A 25,026-nucleotide genomic window follows, 5' to 3' on the forward strand; every position below is an offset into this window, starting at 1 on the left:
AAACAGGGCATCATCCTTGACCGATCGGTGTAGGAGTCCTCTACGCACTTAGCGCTGGAACGACAGGCAATCTAGAGAGATATAGGGTGGAAGCAGACGTGCGATGACTGATGAGTGGTTGGTTGTAGCATTCTGATCGGTTATCGGTGGTTAGAACGTTGTTTAAAGAGTTTTAGACAAGTTCTTACGCGATAGGCCTAAGCGAGCAAAGCATACCAGTTCAGTTATCAAGTATTGTTAGTTGTGATCGAAGTCAGAGGTAGAGAATTCAAGTACAGTGAAGGTTCGTACCAAGCTCAAGCAGGTTAGCTGTTAGTCACGCATTACAAGAAATAAAGGCTAAGAGATACACAGCAGAAGAATCAGTAAGAGGAAAGTGGCATTTTATATATGCAATAAGAGTTTTACATTCAAAGTTTATGTACAAAAAGGTATAAACAAAACAGCGAATGATCAAGGGCGAATGATCTTGCCGTCCACCACTTCGAAGTCGATGGCAAACTGAGAGCAGTCAGCCTCTGGGAAGACGCACTTAACTTGCTCAAGGGCTAAGTCAAATCCCTCAACAAAGGTGTCAGCAGCCTCTTCCCAGAGCTTGGTCTTCTCAGCCTCGAGCTCAGCCTTGTCGGTCTTGAGCACGACCCTCTCAGTAACAAGGGTGGCGATGGTGGACTCGGCTTCCTTAAGCTTGGACCCCTGATCATTGGCACGCCTCTCGTTCGCTGCGAGAGCCTCCGCTAGATTCGCGATCTGTTGGCGTAGGAAGGCATTCTCGGCTTCAAGTTGAATGGCCTTCCCCGTGGTCTCGACCAGCTCAGCGTCAAGAGTGGCGACGGCATCCCCCATCAGCATCTCGGTTTTGATGGTCTCTTGGACTTGCAGGGCGTGCCCTCTCTTGGCTTCCTTCACCATGTCCCTTAGCAGCCCGTTGGCGCTCTGCAGGGCCTCATAGTCACTTTGTAGCGACTCCTTTTGGTCGTGCAGCTCGCCCATCTTTTTCTCCAACTTCTCGATGCGGCGATGCTGGGTGGAGAACTCCAGAGAGAGCACCAGCTGGTGGGCCAGATGAAGGTCCACCTCGCTCCCGCTCCACTTGATCAGCCCGTGGTTTTGGAGCAGTTGCTTGGTCAGCTGGATAACCCTGGTGAGCCCTTCAGTGCTAGAACCCGAGGCTCGGTGGGAACTCTCACCACCACCCTCGGTCGTGGCGGCAGAGGCTTGAGGTCGTGGTGAGCTCGAGGGGTGAGAGGTCCCCTCCGAGCGAGCAGCCCTGCTCCTAGCAGTTTGTGATGGCAATGTGAGGGGTTGGCTGGCTGGGGGCGGGGAAGGAAGGTGTGCTCGAGAAGGAGGGCGTGTAGGAGAAACCTGTGCTGGGGGGATTGGGGAGGCATCTCCTTCAACGCCCTCGGCCCCCCTTCTTCTTCGTTGAACTAGAGGAGACCCCGAGCTCTCCTCCTCGACGGATACGACGGTGGTGGGAGCCTTCACCAGCCGTTTCCTTTTCTTCTCACCCCTGGTCTCAGGGCCTTCAGCTGGCACGACCGAGATGGGGGAGGCAGAGATAGGCTCGGAGGTGGCCTCAGTCTCCGAGGACGACCCGACAGCTCGTCGGCTCTTGGCTAGCGCGATTAGCTTTTGTCGTTGTTCTTTGTTGGAAGTCATATCTGCACCAGTTAAACATGGCAAAGGGTTAGTACACAAAGAGCCAAGAAAGCAAACAAGGTGCAAAAGAGTGAATCAAGCTAATCGGTATAGTAGTAGCATGCAGAGAAGGGGTTAACATGTGCAAGTGTGGCAAGTTGGAGGGAAGGGGAGAGTGCAAACCAATATATTTTTTAAGCATCTCCGCGTCGAACTCGTGCTTGATGAGGGTGGAGGAGCCGAACTTCGCGCCCAAGCTCGAGAGTAGGCCGCACAGCTCGCGCTCGTAAGGTGCCATAGCCTCCAAGCCTCGAGGTTTTTTGAACTCTACCTTGGGAACCCAGTAGAGTGGGAAGCCCTCAAGTAGAGTCGGGCTATGCTCGTTGGAGGTGATCATGTAGAACCTACCCTTCCAGTCCTTGAAGGATTGCTGGTACAGGCCCAAGATCACTCTCCCTGTCACGCCGTTCAGGCTCACCCACGACCTATCGCCTGGGTTCTTGGCCTCGAAGAAGTGGAGGAAGACGTCGGTTGAAGGAGGGTGTCCGAAGTGGTTGCAGAGAATCTCAAACGCTCGGATGAAGGCCCAAGCGTTTGGATGGAGTTGGCAGGGAGCCACGTTCAGCTCAGTGAGGAGGTCCTTCTCAAAGAAGGTAAAAGGGAGGCGGAGGCGCAATCTCTTGAAGATGGCGGAGTAAATGAAGGTGAAGGGCACTCCATTGTTGGCCCTATCGTCCACGCATATTGGCATGCCTCGAGGGGGGATGCACATGTTCAAGTGAGTCATCCTCCCTGTCAAGGGCGCAGGTGGGTTCGTCTGTGTCGCTGCTCAGTAGGTTGGTGAGATGGTCGTCGGGGAGTTGTGTAAACGTCTCGGCGAGCAGGTGGAGGGGGGCCCACTGGTACACCCGCGCATAGTTATGCTGAGGAGGCGCCGCTTGGGGTTGCGCACTCGTTGAGGGGGGCGCGCTCGTCGAAGGCGGTGGTGGTGCACTTGCGGAAGGCTGTGCACCAGAGGTGGAAGCGAGACGCGCAGTAGTTTTTGTGCGAGCCATTGTTCAGTAGCTACAATGGAGAAAGAAAAGAAGGAATGAGGGACCAATGAAAAACAGGGTTCAGCGAAAAACAAGAGGAAGGTGAGGAGAACGAAAATGCTATAGTTGAAGGGGGTGGAGAAGCGAAAGCGACGAAGAAGAAGAAGCGAAAACACAGAAAAATGCAGAAGAATGCAAAAAAACCAGAAGAAACCCTAGCACAGTGCAAGGAAAGGGAAAACAACCCACAAAGTATGCACAGTACAGTTATTGGATGATGCAATCGATAAAGAGTATTTCAATATGCCATAGATGAAGAAAGGGGGTACCTTTTGACGATCGCAAGTAGGTTCTGAAAGCTTGAGATTGAGGAAGATGGAACGCGCAGAGAAAAACGCTCGAAAGTTCAGAGAAGAGTGCTGGAGAAGGTAGAGGAACAGTGGAGGGGCGCAAGTTTTGAATATGAGAAGCGCAAACGACGTTTCATGCTAGCCGTTACACGTGTCGCAAGATTAAGAAAGGAAGGCGTAACGTCACTTAAACACAGCATGTGGTGTGGTACGTGACGTGGCACCAATTGCCACGTGGCCACTGAGGACGATCACTTAGTCTCTTCGCTGAAAACAAGTTTACAGCTTGAGACTGGGGGGCTTGTGATCCGGTCGGTCATCGGTAGTCGGTGACGTCAGCAAAGGATAGCCACGTGGACCGTTCTTAGTGGAACACGTGGGCCAGGGAAACAGATGAGTCATTGAGAAAGTCACCCAGGGTGGTGATCGGTGGTCAGGGGGCGGTGATTAGAGAGGATGCGCGATCACCGCCTAGATAAGCGCTAAGGGGCACCGATCGATCGGGTTTTCGTGTTGCACGCAGTTAAGCTGGAAACGAAGGACGTTTCCCAGCGAGAGCGTTGCATACGAGCCTTGTGTGGTAGAGTATCAGAGAAAGGAGAAGTTATGTGTTTTGTAGTGTCGTGCACGAGAGTGGCCTAAGAGAGCTAGTAAGCCAGTCGATGGTTGGTGCTCTCTTAACCCATAACGTGCATGGTGCAAAGCAGAGGTGATCGTTCACACAGTAGGTGATGCCTGGTGCATGCGCTTAGCCAAGTCACACTTGGTACTCACACTGAGGTTGCACGAGACACCTAGTGGAAGAAACGCGCTAAGTTACTTCATACACGGATAACTTAGGCGCGCAACAGAGTGTATAAAAGGCATTCTGCGCTCATGCAGGGGGAGGTAAGATTCATTCTTGCAAGTTACTAGTTTACACACACAGAGTGCACACGAGTCTCGCAGAGATTCTTAGTTCTTTGGTGGTTTTGCAAGGCTGACTTGAGCGTCGGAGTGCAATCGGCCGCTAGAGGCGCCGTTTGTTGTGTTTCGCAGGTTTGCTTGGAGTTCTTGTGGAGTGCTTGGAGCGTTCTTGCACTTGCCGCGGTTGAGGAGGTGGAAGATAGAGTTTGACGTGGCGAATCCTTCGACGTTCGAATCCCCTGCAAGATCACAATCCATAATTTCCACACCTTTTTCTTCTCCATAGAAGTATATAGTCCATTTGCTTACCAGGGGCATACAAAAAGATAATCCCATAATGTACTTTTTTTTTCAGATGACATAGTTTTAATTGAAAAATCAAGGGTAACACAGATAACTTTAAATTTGAGCCTCAGAGATAGACTTTGTTGGAAACAGAGGGTTTTCACTTAAATAGAATTAAGACGAAGTATATGCATTCCAATTTTTGCAAAAGACAAGAGGAATATGTTCTATAAGTAAAAGTGAGAGATGTTATACCATAGGTTTACAAGTTTAAATATATAGTGATCAATATATATAAAATGATGGGGTACAATTGAAGCAGACATGTGAGACTTACGAATACCCCCCCCCCCCCCGGCCTATCATATTACACTTTTGTCACTACTTAGTAGGAGGCCCTTTCGAAGTTAGCAACAAGCTACATGATTGATAAGATGATAGCTCTAGGACCCAACCACATTCAATGCCTTATTACCTCTCATGAAAAAAATTGTAGTTGAATGATATATTTATATTGTCATAATGGGCCCCATACAACTAGGTAAGTGCAACAAATTCTGGCACAACATAGTCTTGATTGCTTAAATCCTTTGATGGGTCAAGGAACTATCTAATGCCAAAAAACCATTCAGCATGCACTCTATGATGCTCTATTGCCTTCTTACACCTCTTAAGCTAAGGCTTCCAATAGTTAAGGGACCCACTTCACATTAGAATAATCTCATGACTATGCTCGGATGTCAGGGAGGTGACTCACCATCATCTAGCCCTATAAATGGGACACCTCCTGCACCACCAGATAGACTCTTACCAAACATTTTTCTTCTGCTGACATACTAATATGGTGCTGAAGTGTCTTTGCATGTACCTCCCACCTTTACCTATTCTCCATTGACAACCTCTCCACCTTCTTCAAGTGAACCCAATAAAGGTTCAACGAGTTCACTAGATAAGCATTAAGTTCAACGCTTATGCATAGAATAGGACATCCCAGCAAAGTAAGCAACCATGATCAAATCACAAAGGAGAGGCCACAAAGAGATTCTTAAAAGCAAAATCACTACAGATAGGATTACGGATTCAATTAATACTAAAATTGAGTCTGGGTTGTGGTTGTTTCAGTTTTTGGCTTGTAATTTTGGGGCAAAGGAATTTTACTTGGCTACAATCATTTATCTTGTATTTTTGTATTTCCTTCTAATTTTAACTAGTAATGATTCTCCTTTGTTGGTAGCAATTGTTTGCTATCAATTCCTTTCCAAGCATTCATATTATTAAGCACATCTAGAATTTATAGTTACATACTTTCAGTTAGCATGTCTTTTAAATAGAAGATTCAAATTGTAAATATGGAGACTGTTTTAGCCTACCATGTACAAAATCTTCGGCCTTCATAACAGAAAATTACATTCATGAGGTTAAAAAAGGGTGGAGAGTGGTGCATATAATCACAACTATTCATGTTAGACAGATACTAGTCATTGCAATTTTATTATTTATTCAGATTTGTCTATGGGAGATGGGAGAAGAAAACATTTAAATAATACTCTAACATTAATATTTTATAAATAAACTCAAATGCCTTACCAGTGTCAGGGTTTGTTACTGGCAGCATCAAAGACAAATCAGCCAAAGTTTTCAAAGCATTAAAAGCAGAACCTTCATCTACAAAGAAAGAAGGAAGGGGAAAGGGAGAGGTGAATGATAACATTAACAGAAATTTACAATAAGTTAGAATAACAGAAAGTATTTGAACCCAGGGAAAGTGGTCATCAGAGGAAAAGACTACAAGACAAATCAAAATATATAACTATTATCATAAAAAATAGTTTCAAGGTCTAACAAGCATATTAATTTTAATGTTTAAGAGAATAAAAAGCTAGAGGTTTTTTAATTAATCTATCTTGGATCCCACTCAATATTGAAAAGCAAAACAAAAATAGATACAGAAGTTTCTTTTCCTGCTCAAACATCACCAAGTAGGCAAGTACAACAACTCTGTTCCACCAAAATTATGAAACTTTCATTTAGCCAACCAAAAAGGCTTAAAGTAACACAAATCACTTCATGTTGAAACCTTCCAATAAAATTTTAGGCCTGTAAAGACTTCTTGTGATTGTTAATATTTCAAAGACAAGAATTTAGCTTTTATTACAAAAAAAAAAGTGATATAAAACAAATTGGAAGATGAAAACATAAAATAAAAAATTAAAAGAGATATAAAAATAAAGCCAAAGAACCATATGATAATTTGAACATTGTTTTATATGGAACATGTGTGCTTTTCATTTATTAAGAAAGAACAGCATCATATTCTGGAGAATGGGTACCTTTTTTCAGAGTACGAAATACAGTATGCCCAGCCTAATGACAAAAACACCTAATACCAATCAAGTTGCCCCATTTTCAATCCTTTTATACCACACTTGTTTAGTATAAAATTAAGCCAAGCCCATAGATTCAGTTAGAAACAGATAGGCGTGTAAAGATATCATTTATAACAAAGACATATCCAACCTAATGAGGAATGGGAATTAAAACAATTACCAAATACCTTTCTCCAACAGTAGCTTTTTACTTTTCGTCCTGGAACCCTTGTAAGAGGACCTTGCATTTTTTGCATCTACAAAATCAGTGTTGAAGCTGGATTTGATAAAAATTTTACCATCATCTGTCCCACTGGAGGCTTCCTTTATGTCATTCAAATGCTTGTTTAAATTCCCCTCAGGCTCTAAATTCTTCCCATATTGTTTTATTTTCTTTTCTTGATTCCTTCCTCTTCCAGTAATTTCTCTACCACTCCGATGAATTGTTTTTCTAGAGTAATCTTCATTATTACCTTCAGTGCTTCCTAAACTCAACTCAGAACTACCATCATCCAACTCAGAACTGCAAAACTTGGCTCCAGCTTTTTCTGATTTTGAATGCTGAAAATAGTAACTAACAATACTTACTATTCATTACAAGAAAATAACAGAAAAAGACAAGTGATGGTTTAATAGAAACAACTCAATACCTTCTTCCCACTTTTCAGACCAGGTGAAGATAAAAATTTCTTCTCTGGTGATCCAGAATTTTTTGAAGAGCCACCTCTTTGGGAAGCCTCAGTCAATGCCAATGCAATCTTATGAGTAACATCATTAGTATCAACCATTTGTTTGGAACCCTGCCTTACAGATGAAAAAAACCTCTCCCCAATATCTTTACCAATAGAATAAGAAATAGGGACACGGGGAGTCCTTTTCCTAACAGCATGTGGCCTAATTCCTGAAAATAAACCACAAAATTAATAGGTTTTGTTAAGCAAGAGAAAAATTTATCTTCTAACATTATATACAAAACAAAATATAACATCTTCAAAGGCAAGCAGCCTAACATTAAGAGCAAGAGGAAAATGCATCCAAACTGTGACAATCTTATTGTAACAAATAATGGTTGAAACCCCAAAACAAATGGAGGTACAAAAGAAATTTGATGCCAAGGTAATGTTCACATGTATTTTGATATATTAACCCACCAGAATGTCTCTTCTTCAACAATGACAGGCAACCATCACCTGATGCAACAGAATGTGACTGAGAATGATCTGAAAGGTGCCCATCTAATGGTTTATTGTCACTTGGATGCTTTCCCCGCAGACGCTTTTGAGACTTTTTAGATATCTCTGCATCATCATTGCTTTCTTTACCACTGTCACTTCCTCCCTGACAATTAATTATTCATATTGTAATTTCTTATGAATAGTTGTCAAATACTGGCCGTGTTGTCTATTGCAATTTATACAAAATTTATAACATAACCTAACCAATGCTGTCGCATATCAATCAAAGGAAATTTGTCTTTCTTTTATTGACTTATTTGCATGAGGGGGGAGCAGGGATTCCACATCAATAAACAAACTATTACCTCCTAAACCCAGTTTTAGATTGGTGAAAGCTAACTAACATTGGTAGAATAACAATCAGTTCATGTATCATATCTTAAATGAATTCACGTGTGGCATGCTAAATGCATTTTAGTTTTCATACGATTTAATATTTACGAAGTATCACCCATCTACTATTTGCCTAGGAAATACTCCCCCCTTTGTCTATTAAGAATCTATATGTGTGTGTATATATATGTTCTGCATAAAAAATGTGCAATCAATCAATGCCACTAAAGCAATTCCACCCTATTAATCTCTCTCCCCCACTCTAAATTCAATACCTCTGTAACAATTGACAATAAAAAGAATCTTTTTAAAATTAAAAGCATTATCAAATAAATAAACTTAGTCAATTGGTCAGAAGAGCACTGTGCCAGGCAGCCTAAATTATCTATTTATCCTTTTTCAGTTTAAGTACACTAGAAAGGCCACAGCTTTCTATCTACTCGTTAAGAAATGTGGATGTACTTATACTGATAGAAAGGAGACGCCTTAGATTTCAATTGTAACCAAGTAAGTAAGTGACTGTGCAGATTACAAAAATTCCACTCATAGTACCTATCATCACATAAGTGAATGGAAAATCTCATTGAAAAAGAAACAGTGCTTAAAACCGTATGGACAAAGACTACACTTGAAATAATACAGTTTCTTCTCGTCACACAACTTATGAAAAAGATTTGTAATGTGGTGGAACTTTAATATAACATCAACCAGAGCGGTACAAGAATGTTACAAAATCAGGAAAACCAACGTAAATATCAGTAAAACTTGGTCAAAACTTTAAATTAATTCTTACCAGTACACTATAATGATCTGTCATCATTGCTATCAGTCCAACAACAGAAGCAGTACCCTCTGGGAGAGATAAATATGCCTAAAAATAAACCCAAACTTAGCATGTCTTACAAACAATATATTACACTGACTAAAATGTGCAATATTGAAAACCAATGACATAAACTAGAGAAACTTAATTAAAATTGTAACAAAGTAGTTTTTTTTTTGGGTGGGGGTGGGTGCGGAGGGTGGTGGGCGGTTGGTTGGTTGGAAACCAGAAATAACAAGCTGGGGGTATGCATCTTCAGTGCAATAATTAACACAAACTGGCTCACAAGGTAGGAGACAAGATCAGGTAGAACTGAATCTTTTACTGATTGCTTGAATATTTAAAACAGACATTCTTTAAAAGATTTGACAATTTTTAAGGAAGACATCAACATTCACTTGTTCAAAACAGAAATTATGGAGACCAGAAAATCTTGTTCTCCAGTTATATAGAAGATAAAACACAACATCATTAAGGGTATTGAAAAATACAGGAAATATTAAAAGAAATTAAAAGGTACACCCTAAGTACATATCTCTCTATACATGAATGTTTAGTATGTGTTTTAGAATCTAAAATGTTAATGTAAATAGGGAATACATGGTGTATGCATTTTAGATCAGTAAATTAACAAGGATGTTGATGCTTGTAATGCATATACCCTGTTCATAGTGTACAGTGCCTCTACCATTTCTGCAGACCTATTACGTACTGCAAGAGCAACCTGTAAATAGGTAAAATGTCACTGAAAAGGGCATGTTTAGTAATAACATTGCACTGGAAAATTGCAGTGCATAAGGTAGATTAACAAAATAAGACAACCTTGATCCTTAAATTTGCAATGGAATTTTAAGCAGTATGTACTACATGTGTAGCCCAGTATTAGAAGAAAAAACTGACAGGGAGACTTGATCTTTAACCATTATTCAATAAGAAGCACCCTTATGAAACAATAACCAACCTTCTTCCAATCTTTCCCATATTTACGGTAAGCTTCATAAAAATGCCCAAGCTCCTCCTTATTCCATTGTGGTCCTAACATGTCAGCCAATCTTCTCTTCTGCATAAGATTGAAATTTGAAAAATAATTACAAGTTAAGAAATAAAATTCATAACACCTGACCATTTTAACCAAACTCTAAAAAAACTTACTACCCAACTTTATTGATAAAATGTAAAAAAGATATGAATATATTACAATGACTTCTTGATAAGAGCAATTAGAGGCAAAACGATAAAGAGTAGGGAAAATTTCTTCCACTGTTTTAATTCAGTAAACGTATTATGTTTGAGAAAGAATTTCTTATCAAAGAAGTAAAGAAACAAATTCACCTTTTGAATACCAGGACTCGCCTTCAGCCTATTTTTGCTACCATTCTCTGTAATTTTGTCTTTACTAGATGCAGTCTCATGAACACTGGAAAACCTCTTATTTACACTTCTAGATTTCCTAGAAGGAGCCATAACTGATTTCCTTGATTGTCTGCAAATTACCAGAAAGACAGAGGAGTGAGAAAAACAAATACAACCTAATTACGTAAAAAATTTAATTGCATCCTATCATGAGAGGAAGAGACAAGAGAGAGGCAGAGGGAGTTCATAGAAAAAAAGGTTCCATACTTGAGAATCCAAAGCGGTTCAGACAGAAATGTCACCTCCTTTCCATGTACAGATAATGTTGATGAAAACGGGTTCAAAACACAGAAGATGCATCCTGATAATCAAAGGTAAATAGCCTGAGGACTTATAGTGAAGAAAATATAATGTTTTACAATGCGCTAGTGCTGGTAGGTATTTGCAAAAGAAAACAAATAATCTGTTTTGAAACTCATGATCACAGATTTTACAGCTACAAAATAGGGCACCATATGTCAAAACACCATGATCAGGATATACTAGATTAGGTGGCGGCAGAGTGTTCACATTTGAGACAATAAAACTTGACACCGATTAAAGCAATTGTATATTGTTAGCAAAACAAGTTACCTTTGTCAGCAAATAGAGAGCAAAATGAATATGGAAAGGCTCTAAGACTGGAAATAATACAAAGATTGAATGAAGAAAATATTGGAAAAGACAAATTAAAGAGGAAAAAATGATAAAATAACAAGATAATCCTATCCTTTTACTAGAAACCAGACAGCCTAGTTAAGAGATACAAGGAGGTCCAACTGATCTTGCCCTTCGTGGAGGGTGCATGCACCATGATGACCAACAAAGGACAGCAAACCTTAGTCCCTATTGCACCAACCTATTTTCACTGACATATTTTCTAAGCCCAAATCCTCACATCCAAACAGAAAAGAAGATGCAAAACTCGGAGCCCTTAACAGCATTACTGCAACCATTTGCCAAAACAGTCAGCAGAATGCTGAAACATCTAGAAAGGAATGCATCCCACCCAAACTCTCTAATCTCAACCATCCCTCGTTTCCAAAACACTTGGATGAATTTGTTTCACTATTGTTCGCTGATTCAAATCCAGAAACACACAGCATACCTACACAGAGCAATAACAACATAAAGTCCACATCGAAGCTTGAATTTCATTTCAGCCACAAGAGAAAAAAAAGGAAGCCTAAGTGAACTCTATGATGATAGGCTCTAAATCATGTACAGCACTGAAGAGCTTTGTCAGACAATTAGACAGTTTGATGTGAAGGAGAAAAAGATCGTCTACTAGAGAACGTCATGTAGTGTTGAGACGAGTTAGGCCATTTAGTATGTGTTTGTTATAATTGTCTTAACAATTTGTTTTTTAATGGTCTTTTGTTACTTCTTTTGTATAAGGTCTATATATAGAGTCTTTATAAACCTAGTCAACACACTGCAGTAGTGAGAGTTCTCTGTGTATAAACCTTTTGTTATTAATAATGTGTTTTCTTCAATCTTGTTCTTGTTTTCTTGCTTTGTTATTGTTGAGAACCCAACATTTGGCGTCATCCCCAACGAAAAAGAAAAGAAAGTCAAGAAGATAAAGAAATGACCACTAAGTTTGACATCAAGAAGTTGAAGAACATTGGATTGTGGAGACTCGAGATGGAAGTTCTTGATTCAACAAGGTTGTGATGATGCTTTGAAGGGTGAGGCAAACATGTCAGCATCTTTGTCTCAGAAAGGGAAGGTTGACATGATCAACAAAGCAAAGAGTGTCATACTCATGTGTCTTGGTGATAAGGCACTGAGAGAAGTCACAAAGGAGAATAGTGTTGCCCCGATGTGGGTGAAGCTTGAGTACATTGTATATGACCAAATTGTTGGCACACAAACTTTGTCTAAAGCAACAGTTGCACTCGTTTAGACTGACTGAGTCAAGAATGATGGTGGAATAGCTAGTAGATTTCAACAAGATCTTGGACGCCCTGGAGAATATTCAACTGAAACTGGAGCATGAGGATAAAATTTTACTTCTTAACAACTTACCCAAGATGTTAAGAACACTTTAAATGCAACTTATTGTTCAGGAAGGAGAAGATCATTACCCTAGTGGAGGTACAAACCTCAATAAGGACTATAGAGCTTCAAAAGTTTCAAGAGTCCAAAGGGGGGAAAAATGGGTTGAGTTTGAACATGTCCAAGTCAAAAAGGAAGAAAGAGAAGGAGTCCAAGGGGAAGAAGACGAAGCAATTCTCGTCAGATGATCTGGCTGAAGTTGAGTGTTTTAATTGCCACAAGAAAGGTAAGTTCAAGTCAAATTGTCCAAACAAGAAGAGAAATTGGAAAGCCAAGAAATCCCATTAAAAACAGTTTGTTGATATTGATTAGCGTTTGATAGCTACGAGTCTACTGGGGTGTTGGTGGCATTTGCGTTTGATACAAAAAGGAGTTGGGTCATGGACTCGGGGTGCACATATCACATGTGTCCAGTCAAGGAATTCTTTGAGACCCTGGAACTGAGAGAAGGTGGAGTGGTCCTTCTTGGGAAGGATAAAGCTTGTAAAGTACAGCATAAGGGGTCTATCAGATTAAAGATGTTTGATGACTACAAGTGAGGTATGTTTTAGAATTGAAAAGGAATCTTATGTCTATCAGCATGTTTGATTAGGAAGGTTTAACAACCAAGATTGAACAAGGAATGATAATGATGCTAAGGGGAGCATTTACAGTTGTTGGGGGAGAAGAAGAATGGCCTGTAAATCCTAGACAACTCATTGCGCATGCATCTGTAGCCAGTAAGACGATGCAAGATATTAAGAAATGGATTTTAAGCCTAACACAACCTTATAAAACCGTCTTATAAGATGAGGTTTGCACCCACTTATAAACTATGAAATACTTTAATCTCCAATCGATGTGAGATCTCCAACACAAGATAAGACGAAGTTGTGGCCTCTGAGGATGGACACATCAATGAGAAGGGTTTGGTGGAGCTACAGAAACAGAACCTGCTAGAAGGTGATAAGATGGAAGGGTTGGAGTTTTGTCATCACTGCATACTAGGAAAGTATCATAGATTGAAGTTTGGGACTGGGCATGTGTCCAATAGCCCTTTTGAGTATGTTTATGTAGACTTGTGGGTCCAACGAGAGATCAGACTAGTGGTGGAAGGTCTTATTTACTCACCATCATAGACGATTGATTACTAGAGGAGGGTGCATATCTATATCTTGAAAAGTAAGACTGGAACTTTTCAAAGATTTAAAAAGTGGCACACCATGGTGAGTACTCAACATGGGACCAACCTGAAGGTGCTCAAGACAAACAATGGGTTGGAGTTTGTTTCAAAGGGGTTCAATGAGTTTTACAAAACAGAAGGCATAAAGAGGCACAACAAAATAAACTGACTGAGAGGATGAAGAGAACCATTTTGGAGAGGGTGAAATGTATGCTGCTAGGGATTCGATTGCCTAAGACCTTCCGGAAGGAATCTGCAAACACATCGTCTACATGATAAACAACAACTGAACTCTAAGAATCATATGGAAGTATGGAGTGGAAGTTATGAGAACCTAAGAGTGTTTAGTGCCATGGCGTTTGCACACTTCAAGAAAGACAAATTAGAAGCACATGCTAAGAATGTATCTTCATATGATACATAGAATGTGTGAAAGGGTAAGTTGTGGACGTTGGAGACTGGAGAGGCTAGGTATTTCGTGTGCAAAGACGTCACATTCGATGAGACTCAAATGGTTATGATGGGCAAAGATCTGGATAAAGGGGAGGAGAAAATCCATGTTAAGGTGGAGCCTTTCACTAAAGGATGAGATGTCTGGAGGCAGCAGACAATGAGGCGTCAAACAATGTTCACCAACCTTCTACATCTTACACGAGAAGGCCTAGACGTGCAAAGGTTGACTCCGACAATCAACTTACATGTGATAGGGAGAGGAGGACGATCAAACCTACACAGGTTTGGATAAGCTAACCTTACTAGTTATGCTTTGGGAGATCGATGGTTCAGAGCCTAGAAGCTTTCATAAGACTATAGAAGTTTCAAAAGTTCAACAGTGGCAAGTTACCCTGGAAGAAGAAATTGAGTCTGAGAAAAAGCTACACGTAGACGTTTGTTGATCTACCAAGAAACTAGAAGGTGGTAGCATGCAAGTGGGTTCAAGAAGAAGGAAGGAATATCAGGTGCAGAAAGTCAAAGATTCAAGGCTAGATTGGTGGCGAAAGGTTTTACACAACTGGAAGGAGTTGACTATAATAGGATATTCTCACTTGTGGTAAAACATTGTTGTATAAGGATTTTAATGTCTATTGTTAACTAGTACAATTTGGTGTTAGAACAATTAGACGTAAAGACAGTGTTTCTACATGGCATTCTGGAGGAAATCGTCTATACGCAACAGCCTAAGGGGTTTGTTGAAGAGGAGGGGAAGGTCTGTCTCTTGGAAAAATAATTGTATGACTTGATAGAGTCCAAGGTAGTGGTACAAGATATTTGATGACTTCCTAAGATACACAGGATTCTAGAGTTGCAGTTATGATTGTTATGTATACATCCCCAAAAGAGAAGAAGAATGTGTGGTGTTCTTACTCTTATATGTGGATTATATCCTTATATCCAACCTATATGAATATGAATTAGAAGAGCTCAAGCGAAGATTAAGTTCAGAGTTTGAAATGAAAGGTCTTGGAGATGGACATATAGAGGGACCAAGCGGTTGGGATACTACGTTTGTCTCAGCAAGGATACTTCCAGAAGGTGGTTGAGAGATTTCGGATGCATGAATCTAAACCTAGGGGGACACCTTTGGGACATCATATGAAGCTCTCAATTGCTCAAGCTCCAAGTACTAAGGAGGAAGATGAAGGCTACCCTTTATGCTAATGGAGTTCGTAGCATCATGTATGGGATAGTTTGTAGCATAACGGATTTGATTGATGTTGTTAGTGTTGTTAGCATGTACATGGCAGATCCTAGACGAGCTCATTGGAAGGCTTTGAAGTGGTCCAGTCTAGTGTTTAGACGGTCTACCCTTGACAGAGCTACTATAAAAGGATATGTGAAAGTTGATTATGCAGGGAACGTTGATACCAAAAAGTCAATTTCGAGGTATGTCTTTTACCTTGTTTGGTACTACGGTTTGCTGGAAATCTAGTCTACAATCAGTCTGCCTTTATCTATTACCTAGGCAGAGTATATTATGCTCACATAAGGGGTAAAGGAGGCACTGTAAGATTAGAGAGTTAAGTATTGTGCAAGACTATGCGATTGTTCACTATGATAGTCAAAGCCTTATATATCTAGTTGATTATCAAATTTACCATGAGAGGACGAAACACAGACATCAGATTTCGTGAGAGATGTTATTTAGTCTAGAAAGGTTAAGATCGAGAAGATAGACTCGAAAGAAAATCCAACAATTATGTTTACGAAATCCTTGTCAAGATTGAGGTTTAGACGATGTTTGGAGCTGGTAAATTGAGGAAAAGGAAAGTTGAAGTTGGAAACTCTTCCATGATTTGGAGTTAAGGTGGAGAATTGTGATGATTGACTCTAAATCATATACAACAAATCATATGTCGAAGAGCTTAGTCACACAGTTAGACTGATGTGAAGGAGAAAAAGACCGTTTTGATCATGAATGATCTTTTGTTACTTCTTCTATATCCATTCTCAATTACTATATACTTATTTGATCACGACATCCAAACAAAAAAACTTATATTGGGTTTAGGGATAATCAAGCTTGAATTGATAACTTCCACCACGTCAAGGTGAGACTCAACCCCTGAGATATATCCCTTCCCTTGCCTCCATCAAGAAATAGAACTGACTAATCCTAAGGCAAAGGGTCAAGAAACTCATACAAAAATTCTGGAAAAAATTGTATTCAATTGTCACATGCTCTATCGGAAAAGGACTGACCACAGATTCGAGAAATAGCACATGATTTCATAACATCATATGATTTTCCATGAAGAAGAATTGGCTAAGCATGTTGTATTCGGTAGTCTTTAATGAACTTAGTCAACACACTGAAATAGTGAAAGTCCTCTGTGTATAGACTTTCTGTTATCAATAAATTGCTTTCTTCAATCTTCTTATTGTTTTCTTGCTTTATCATTGTTGAGAACCGAACAAAAACAAAAAGAAGGAAAAAGGCAAAATTACAGAGGTCCACAGTGCAGTTCATCAGCTGAGAAAGAAAAGCAGCAGAAAAGGAAACACAAGCAAAGGCAGGTGCGATGAAGAAGAAGAAATTAAAAATCACAGCTAGAAACGAGGTAATTGAGTTAATTTATCCCTAATACGCACCGAACCCCGCATTTGAGTTGAGGAAGCCGAACCGAAACGCGGAATTGGAATATTCGACGAAATCGCCCCTCTGATCTAGCGAGGCGCGATTGGAATTGGGAATCTGATGAGTAAGAAAAGCCCTCGCAAAGAGAGAGTGAGTGAAAGCATGTTCGAAATCAAAAAGGAAGTGAAGAGAGTTGGAGAGAGAAGGAAGGAGAAGCTCACCGATCAAAGAGAATCTGGATTGCAAATGGAAGCTGCAAGAGAGGGATCTAGTGGCAGTTCAGTAGTCGATGCACAAATGCTAAGAGAAGAGGATGATGAACAAACAACTCTCGACTCGTTGTTGGCGTAAACAAAACAAATGAATTCGGGGGTATAACCGCGAAACTTTAAAATAATAGTACCATTCTTTTTTTTTTTCTCCTCTTCTTATTTTCTTTCGTTTCTCTCCTCTTTCAAATAACGCCAACCAATTTATCGCCAAATAAAATTTTAAATCAGAAACGCCCAACTTTAACTCTCGGTTCAAACTTGTCAAAAAAAACGCTACTAATTGAAAGTTAAACTTTTTTTTAAATATATATATTATACGACTTACCGTTGCTTTGCATTTAAAATCACAGTTTTCAAGAACTATCTAAGGGATATTAATAGTGTGTTTAATGAGGTCTAAGCTATCTATTAAATTGTTCCAAGACATTACAAACTAACTCATACTTATTTTAAAGTTTCTAATTTATATTTTAGTTTCTACTTTATAGTTTATTTAATTTAATTCTTTTAATATCTTTGTTATTCTTTTAATTTATTATTACTTATTTTCAATTTTATTGAAATAAAAAAATATTTATTTTAATTATTTCATTAATTTTAATATTTTTTTTTTATGTAATTCAAGTTAAAAAAATCAGCATGACAAATTAAAGTAATTCGGATCTTATGTAAAAATTACACTCAATAAAAGTTATAAAAAAACTCAATAAATAGCAAATTAAATTAAGAAATAAAAAAATATTTCTAAAAAATAATATTCATTAGATCAATTAGTTTAAGTAAACATACTTATACAAATGAAAAACATAAACAACTTTTTAAAATAAACAAAAACATTCAAAAAATTCTATATAACATAATAATACATTTTTGTTTAGAAAATGTTAATTTTATTTACATAATAAAGTATGTATAATTGTGTCATTTTGTGTCTTTTATTTGCATTTAGTAGTTTATGAATTAGTTACACCAAACTAAAAAAAATATTTAAGTTTAATTCAACTTTTTAAAATAGATGAGTAAGATGATTTATGATTTTTTTTCAATAGATTAACCTAAAAAAATTTTAAACAAAAGTTATTTTCAATAAATTTTTTATGATATAGGATTTTAAATTTATTGTCATATCAACATATATAAAACTATACGAGGCTAAGTCTTACAATTTTGACAATAAATATGATTTATATTGTTGGATATTTCATATTCACTAGAAATAAAATTGATTTATAATATATAAGTGGGTACGAACTTCACCTTACAAAATCGATTTTGTAAGGTCAAATTCAACTTAAAATTAAACTTCTTAAGATATTATCATAATCATTAGAGTTGACAACTTCAACATGAGATGATATCAATTCATAAAGTGTGTGTAAACTATATTAATTTTGTAAAATTAAACTAGATTTAAAGTTTAGTTCTTAATTAAAACATGTAATAGAGATATACTTATTTATAAACAATTTATCATTTATTAAGCATATTGTAAACTAATTTTGTGAAACAAACTTGTAATGTTTTATCTATGTCATGGTTATATATATTTTGATAAGATAAATCACGTTTAGACTTCTAAAGCTAAGCAAGAGGGAGCAAACATTGTTACTAAAGGAAACGTTATCTAAATAACCTTTTACACACACAAAATCCCATACTAAGTTTTTAAGCTAAGTTATTGAAATAGTATTTTTTTTTTTAAAAAAAAAAACTTTTGTCAATTTGACATCTCAAAATTAGGTTGATACCTCAACTTGAAATAGTAATTTATTTGTTAAAATTTTAATTCAAATTTTTTATATTTTTAAAAGTAGTAAAAACATTTTTCTGTCAGTTTACTAAATAGAATTATATAAATAACTGTTTTTTTTAACATTAATGAAGCTGAAAAAAAGTTGTCTTTTTGGGAAGTTTTAAGCATAATTATTAAACTGATCATTTATTTCGTATTGGTCAGATTGTTTACAAAGTCTGTTTTAGATTATTATATTTTTAAATGGAAAAAAAAAAGTATCTCTCCGATATTTAAAATTAATTTCATAGTTGTGAAACTTTTAGATTTGAATAGTGTGTTAGATATATGGGTAAGACAGACACCGGCATTTTACAATACTCTCAGCATTTTACAATAATTGATAAAATGTTTAATTTAAAAAATATTTATTAAATTTTTAATAATTTTAACACAGGTTTAACAGAATTTTAAAAAAGAAAAATATATTAATTTTTAAAAAAATTAAATTTACTGTATAAAATTTTATTATGTCTATAAAAATAAACAACAAAATCATTTTGAACTAAGATGAGAAAAATTTTCTGTTACAAAATAAAATTGAAACATGTTTATATCCCTCTATCTTACCTTTTAGAATATTTTAGAGATTATAAGTATTGTCCGTGTTTGCCCTCAATAATTTCATAGTTTAAACCACGACAAAATAGCAGTTTTTAAAATATAATATGGTGTGGCAATTTTTTACTGCACCTTCGATCAACTCTGGAACCCTTCATCTGAGATGACTGTTTCCCTTTTGTTCATTCAATGGCAAACACTTTGATATTGGTATGAGCATCTACTTCCTTGGGAAGTTCATCATTTCCTAAACTTCTCTTTCCGCGCTTTATGTTTATATACATATCTTTCAAATTGATTTTAAAACAGACTGAAAAAAACTAGAATCACTTCATCTCAACCAAAGAATACAAACACCCTTCTAGTTTAGTCTTTAGTCAATCCACAAAGAAACAGTCACCTGTAACAAATAAAAACAGCTAGGCAGAAAACATCATACCTGTTTCTTGAAGAGTAGGTGTTTTATCTCATTTTGGACAGAAAATACCTCTTAAGAATCAGCTCATTTCACTCTAAGAAAAAAACAAACAAACAAAAGACAAGCCAAAATCTGTAACAACTCCATACTAAACACTCATTCCAGGAAGGGTGAATAGGAGAGTGTGAAATAAGCAGCAGTACTTAATAATTCACACAAAGCAGCCTGCTTGACAGATGAGAATAACAGCATAGACAGAATTTGACCAAGAGTAGCAATTTATATACAGAAACAAACATCAGATCTTCAGAATGTCATTGAGTGAAATATTCTTAATCATCTTTCAAGTCAACCATTATTTGCCTCTGCTTTTTCCATGCGAAATATTCAAACGAAATCTATTTGCTGGTTTTATGAAGCTGTATTGTTCATCTCAAAAAGATGGATACAGACAAGGCAACCAATTTCACAAATCTTCCCCGGTTGAGGCTTAAATTGGCAGTCATGTAAATCTCCTTCAAACAAATTTTGCAGGTCCAACATTTTCTTTCATTTCTTGTTTTAGTCCACAATGTGCTGCTAATGAGCATGGTAAATAATTTAACTAAACCACCTCTCTATGCAATCAGAACATATTATGAAAACGCCAGACTAAACATAATTCATACCTACAAATATGATAATTTCTCTCTTTCATCAAAAGACTCGTTCTTTTATGTAGTCAGAATTTCAGTAGATATCATAGGAGTGAACAATAAGCCAATGCTACAAGCAAACATTCTTCTCCCCCTTACCAGTGTTCCCTTCATTCTGACTTTTCTCATACATCGTCAACAACTGAGAAGAATGCTTCTCAAAACAATTGACAAACTTGTTCAGAAACACATTCTCCGTCACGAGTATAGGCGTGCAATTGCTGGCACCCTTTTTCCGCAAACCTTCCTTGGCAAGAAACCTCAGAACCAAAGACCTGGGAACAATCCTCTTAGAGAGACTCATCGGAAAAATAACAGGATACTTGAGAAGCTCCAAAGAGCTATACCCTAACACCTCAACCCAAAAGCTGAACACGGCTTCAATCTTCTCACGGGCCGTCAACATGCAATAAGGGTGCTTCTTAAACGCCACAAGCACATGCTCCTCCGACCACCCCCACTTCTTAAAAGCCTCAACTTTGTCGTCCCACTTGGCTTTAGTCACAGTCCTTTTGGCGAGCATGGCGACGGCGAAAGTGGAGGTGGAAGTTTCAAACCCCATTTCCTTCAATTCAGAAACAGTGTGGGACAGGTTATAGGTGCAGAGGATAGAGGGCCACATGGTGAGCAACATGGCGATACTGGAACGTTTAACGCCGTTATCCAGGAGAATTTGGACGTTGGAAGATAGGCGACGGTCGCCAATGAAGGAGAGGTTGCGCTTGAGACAGGTGATGATTTGCTTGTCGGATTCCACAAAACTTTTGATGAAGAGATAGGTGGGGACGATGTGGTTATCGAGGCTGCGAAGGAGGACGCGAGGGCCGGTGGTGACCATGTGGACTATGTCGGCGGGGGAGGCGCCTTTGGAGCGGAGGAAGAGGAACTTGGGGAGGAGGACCTTGTCGGGATTGCAGAGGAGGATGCGGCTTTCCCTTTTGACGATGGAGCGGATTTGGGAGACTGAGAAGCCATGCGCAGAGAAGAATGCCAGGACGGAGTCAGGCTTCTGTGGACTGTGGAAGCGGAGGTGGCGGGAGGCGGAGACGGCGGATTCCGGTGAGAAGCCGCAGGTTGAGACGAGGTAGGAGACAACAAAGGAGTGGGCGTGAGGGATGGTGGCGAATTTGAAATTGAAACAGAGGGAGAAGGGTGGACTGCGATTCAGAAGAGAATGATGATGGTGAAGGATTCTTAGGGTTGAGATCTTCTTCATTTGGACAATGAGTGGGAAAAAATTAACCAGGGTAGAAGGAGGGAATAATACATATGTTTCTACAAGTTCTTTCACTGTAACTTTAAGAACAAAAAAATACATTAAATAATTTTTTTATAAATTAAAACTAGTTTATTTATAATTTAAAAAATAACAATTGAAATGGATTATCTTTAAAAACTTTATAAACTAAATTATATTTAAATTCATTTTTAATTTATAACAAAATATTCTTATGCATTTGCAATGTTAAGAATACTTTCAATACTTACATAAGATTTTATTTTTATTTTTATAATTCATTTTCAAATTTCAAATAACTAGTTTTAACTTATTTTAAATATATTTTTTATTTTAATACAGTGAAATACTGTTTTAATCTTTCAAAAATTTAGTAATGTTAAATCTTTTTGTTTTTTTTTTCTTAAATCTTATTTTAAATACATAAATATTGTTATCTTAATGTTTGTTTGAGAACATTTGTTAGTTTAAAATTTTACAATTTCTCACCGTTATTTTCCAGATCTTATAAATAATTATGGTTAGTTTAACATTAACTTAACAATTATGAATCTTTTATTTTTTATTTTACTCTTATAATAACCTTTCATTCTATCTTAGACATTTCTTAATTTCATAAATAACAGTTTTCAAATTGATTTAAAAAATCATTTTTAATTTTTTTTACTTTGTCACTTAGTTTCTATTGAATTTGATTTGAATATTTTCACTATGCATAAATCCACGTACTTTTTTTTTCTGCATCATACTTCTCATTCTCTTTTCTTTCCTCTTTTATGTACAAAAATACTTTCATTTTTACTTCTTTTTCTCTTTCTATGTTTTGATTAATTTTTGTGAAACCCTAATTTGACCTTTTATCTTATGAAATTGAAATTGAAGTTTGTGACTAGATGGAGGGGAATGACTTAACAAAAGAAGTTGCGTGCACCATCACAAGAATCGATAATTCTCTTTATGTGCATTTCAATTTGTTAAACACTAATTTGACATTTTTCTTATGAAATTGTGATTGAAACACGTGACTAGAGGAATAAGAAGAACTCAACGAGAGGAGACAGAGGGTGGATGAAAGTCCTTGATCATAAGACGTTTTTTGGGAACAATTTTATGGATTTAAATAAAATCATACAGTGACTAAAATATATTCTCATTTTCTCATGTTTTATAAAAAAGTTACTTCTAATCTGAAACACGTTATTCCTTTGTATTTTCTTCTTTTATGTTTTGTTTTTTTATAGTACAATCATCTTAACTTTTTATAAATTTCAGATTCAGAATAGTGGGTTTGGTCACCAAATAGCATTATGTAGAGAAGGTACGTCATCGTGTTCTTAACTTTACTTTTTTTATATGTTATAATGTTGTTTTGTTTGTTCTTTATTTGTTAATTGTAAATGGTGGTTAAATTTTATAGCAAAATAGAGGAAGAAGAGAAGGAAAAACTTCAGAAGCAGCAACAAGAGTTCGTCTTCTTCCCACAAGTTTGTCTTCTCCCCATTTTTTTAATTATTTTCTTAATTTATTATTTATTCACAATCTTCAAATAGGGAGAAACTTCAGTTAGAAGAATGTAGAAAGAGGAAGACACTGAACCTCAATGCACTATTTCCCGTGAGTGTTCCTATCATTGTCATTAAGAGCGGTATGTAAGTAATAAAGACAAGTATTTTATCGATTACGAAGCATCCACAGAACATTAGTCCTAACCGTAAACACAACACAAACCAAGTCAGAATCACATTCAAGTCAGACATTAGTAAGTCCCATCTTTTGAGTTTCCTCCATAGCATGTATAACTCCATAAAGTCAGCAACCATAACAGTTTGAGCTTCAAGAAACGCAGAGAAAACACCAATATATTCTCACATACTCCCACGAAAAATACCTCCACAAGTAGCAAGACCAGGATACCCCTAGCAGCCCCATCAATGTTAATTTTAACCCAGCCTGTTGAAGGAAACTCTCATCTAACAGGAAAAAGACGAAGAACTTTACCACTACGAGTATTAATATAAAAAAACTTAATCATGTTGAAATCCAACATATCATTCTTCATTGAAGTTTTAAACGATTTTTCCACTAGACAAGTTAAATCTTTAATTACTGAAATAGCCTTAGAAACCCCAATCTTATCCTGAAATCTAGCATAATTCCCCATACACCAGATCATCCAAATAGAAAAAGTTACCACAACAAGTTTAATCAATTTAACCAAAGGACTACCATCACTCTTAATAAAAGAAAGAAGATCATCCTTAATAGAGAAATGAAAAGTAAGAAAGATTTGTCGAACCCAACTCCAAATATGCAAAGCATTAGAACATTCAAAAAATAAATGTTGAATAGATTTCTCATGCTTTTTACAAAGCGTACACATAGAACATATATACAAACCTTTATTTTGAATATGTTGATCTATAGGAAGCCGTCCATGAAAAAATTTCCAGAATACTAGAGTTTTGGAAGGCAGAATAGATGAAGACCAAATGAATTTACCCCAACCATAGAGAACTCCTGGTTCCAAGAAAAAGTCCTAGCCGATTTAAGAGAGAAACGAATAAACTCATCTAGAATCCAATTGGGAATATCTTGTTCCTCCCTAACCATGATATGATTAAAAAATGAGGCATCTGCTGTAAAGATAAGGGAATATTCCAATCACAACCTGTGCAAAACTGAAAGATTGTATCCGGAATGCTAGCACCATCAGATAACCCTGCAATATTTGCTAAAGAAGTAGTAGAACACCATTTATCATTCCAAAAATTAATAAAAGAACCTGTACCAACAATCCAAGAAGTATAATAAGTATAGTAGAATAAAAGTGCTTAATTCCAGGCTAAAGAGACGAGGATCTATAAACCATTCTAAACTCATATTTTGATTTAAGAACCCTGACTTTCAAGAGCAAAGACCAAGGTCTGTTGCTATAAGCAAATTTTCAAGCAAGCTTAAAAAGATATGCATTATTTTCATGACGAAGATTAATAATCTTCAAACCTCCATTCTCAAGAGGAGAACAAATCGTATCCCAATTCACAATGACTATGCCTTTTCTTTTCAAAATATCACCAGTCCAAATAAAATTTTGACACCATTGTTGAACTTGGTTAAGAAGTGAAATAGGCCATTTATACATATTAAAGCTATAAGTTAGAAATCCAGTAATCACCGTATTGACCAACTGAATTTGACTCATCATGCTAAGATATTTACATTTCCAAGATGCTAGCTTCAATTTGACTTTATCAACCAAAGGTTGAAGAAATCGATACTTTGGAGCACCAACAAAGATAGACACTCCTAAATAATTGAAAGGCAAACAATCATGACTACAAGAAAGAATACATTGAATTTTGGTGACAAATCTTGCAGAATTATCCA

At 37.2% G+C, this 25,026-nt stretch overlaps 2 protein-coding genes across 7 annotated transcripts in view; both read right to left on the bottom strand.

The window, feature by feature from the left end:
• Nucleotides 1-17,130, bottom strand: part of LOC137806905 (protein ALWAYS EARLY 3) — a 34,476-nt gene extending 17,346 nt beyond the window's left edge. The window contains exons 1-11 of one of the 6 annotated variants that reach the window (XM_068607274.1): nucleotides 16,886-17,130; nucleotides 16,679-16,781; nucleotides 10,594-10,687; nucleotides 10,306-10,456; nucleotides 9,935-10,033; nucleotides 9,635-9,697; nucleotides 8,944-9,021; nucleotides 7,734-7,920; nucleotides 7,233-7,483; nucleotides 6,771-7,143; nucleotides 5,804-5,881 (exon numbers count right to left, since the gene is read on the bottom strand). In XM_068607274.1, coding sequence (XP_068463375.1) covers nucleotides 5,804-5,881; nucleotides 6,771-7,143; nucleotides 7,233-7,483; nucleotides 7,734-7,920; nucleotides 8,944-9,021; nucleotides 9,635-9,697; nucleotides 9,935-10,033; nucleotides 10,306-10,437 — 1,261 coding nt within the window. In that variant the 5' untranslated portion in view covers nucleotides 10,438-10,456; nucleotides 10,594-10,687; nucleotides 16,679-16,781; nucleotides 16,886-17,130. The remainder of the gene's footprint in view (nucleotides 1-5,803; nucleotides 5,882-6,770; nucleotides 7,144-7,232; nucleotides 7,484-7,733; nucleotides 7,921-8,943; nucleotides 9,022-9,634; nucleotides 9,698-9,934; nucleotides 10,034-10,305; nucleotides 10,457-10,593; nucleotides 10,688-16,678; nucleotides 16,782-16,885) is intronic. The other 5 variants (XM_068607279.1, XM_068607277.1, XM_068607280.1 and 2 more) reach the window with 5 other exon arrangements.
• A 2,599-nt stretch (nucleotides 17,131-19,729) lies between these two features.
• LOC137806907 (transcription termination factor MTERF8, chloroplastic-like) lies at nucleotides 19,730-21,690 on the bottom strand. Its single transcript, XM_068607284.1, has one exon. The coding sequence runs from the start codon at nucleotides 21,616-21,618 to the stop codon at nucleotides 20,473-20,475; it is 1,146 nt and encodes a 381-aa protein (XP_068463385.1). The 5' UTR covers nucleotides 21,619-21,690; the 3' UTR covers nucleotides 19,730-20,472.
• Between the last annotated feature and the right edge of the window lie 3,336 nt (nucleotides 21,691-25,026).

The sequence above is a fragment of the Phaseolus vulgaris genome, chromosome 3 (genome assembly GCF_000499845.2).
Source record: "Phaseolus vulgaris cultivar G19833 chromosome 3, P. vulgaris v2.0, whole genome shotgun sequence".
In the NCBI taxonomy this organism is placed as follows: domain Eukaryota; kingdom Viridiplantae; phylum Streptophyta; class Magnoliopsida; order Fabales; family Fabaceae; genus Phaseolus; species Phaseolus vulgaris.

Excerpts from the sequence above, each read along its gene's own strand:
- LOC137806907 (XM_068607284.1), bottom strand. The coding sequence starts at position 21,618 with ATGAAGAAGATCTCAACCCTAAGAATCCTTCACCATCATCATTCTCTT.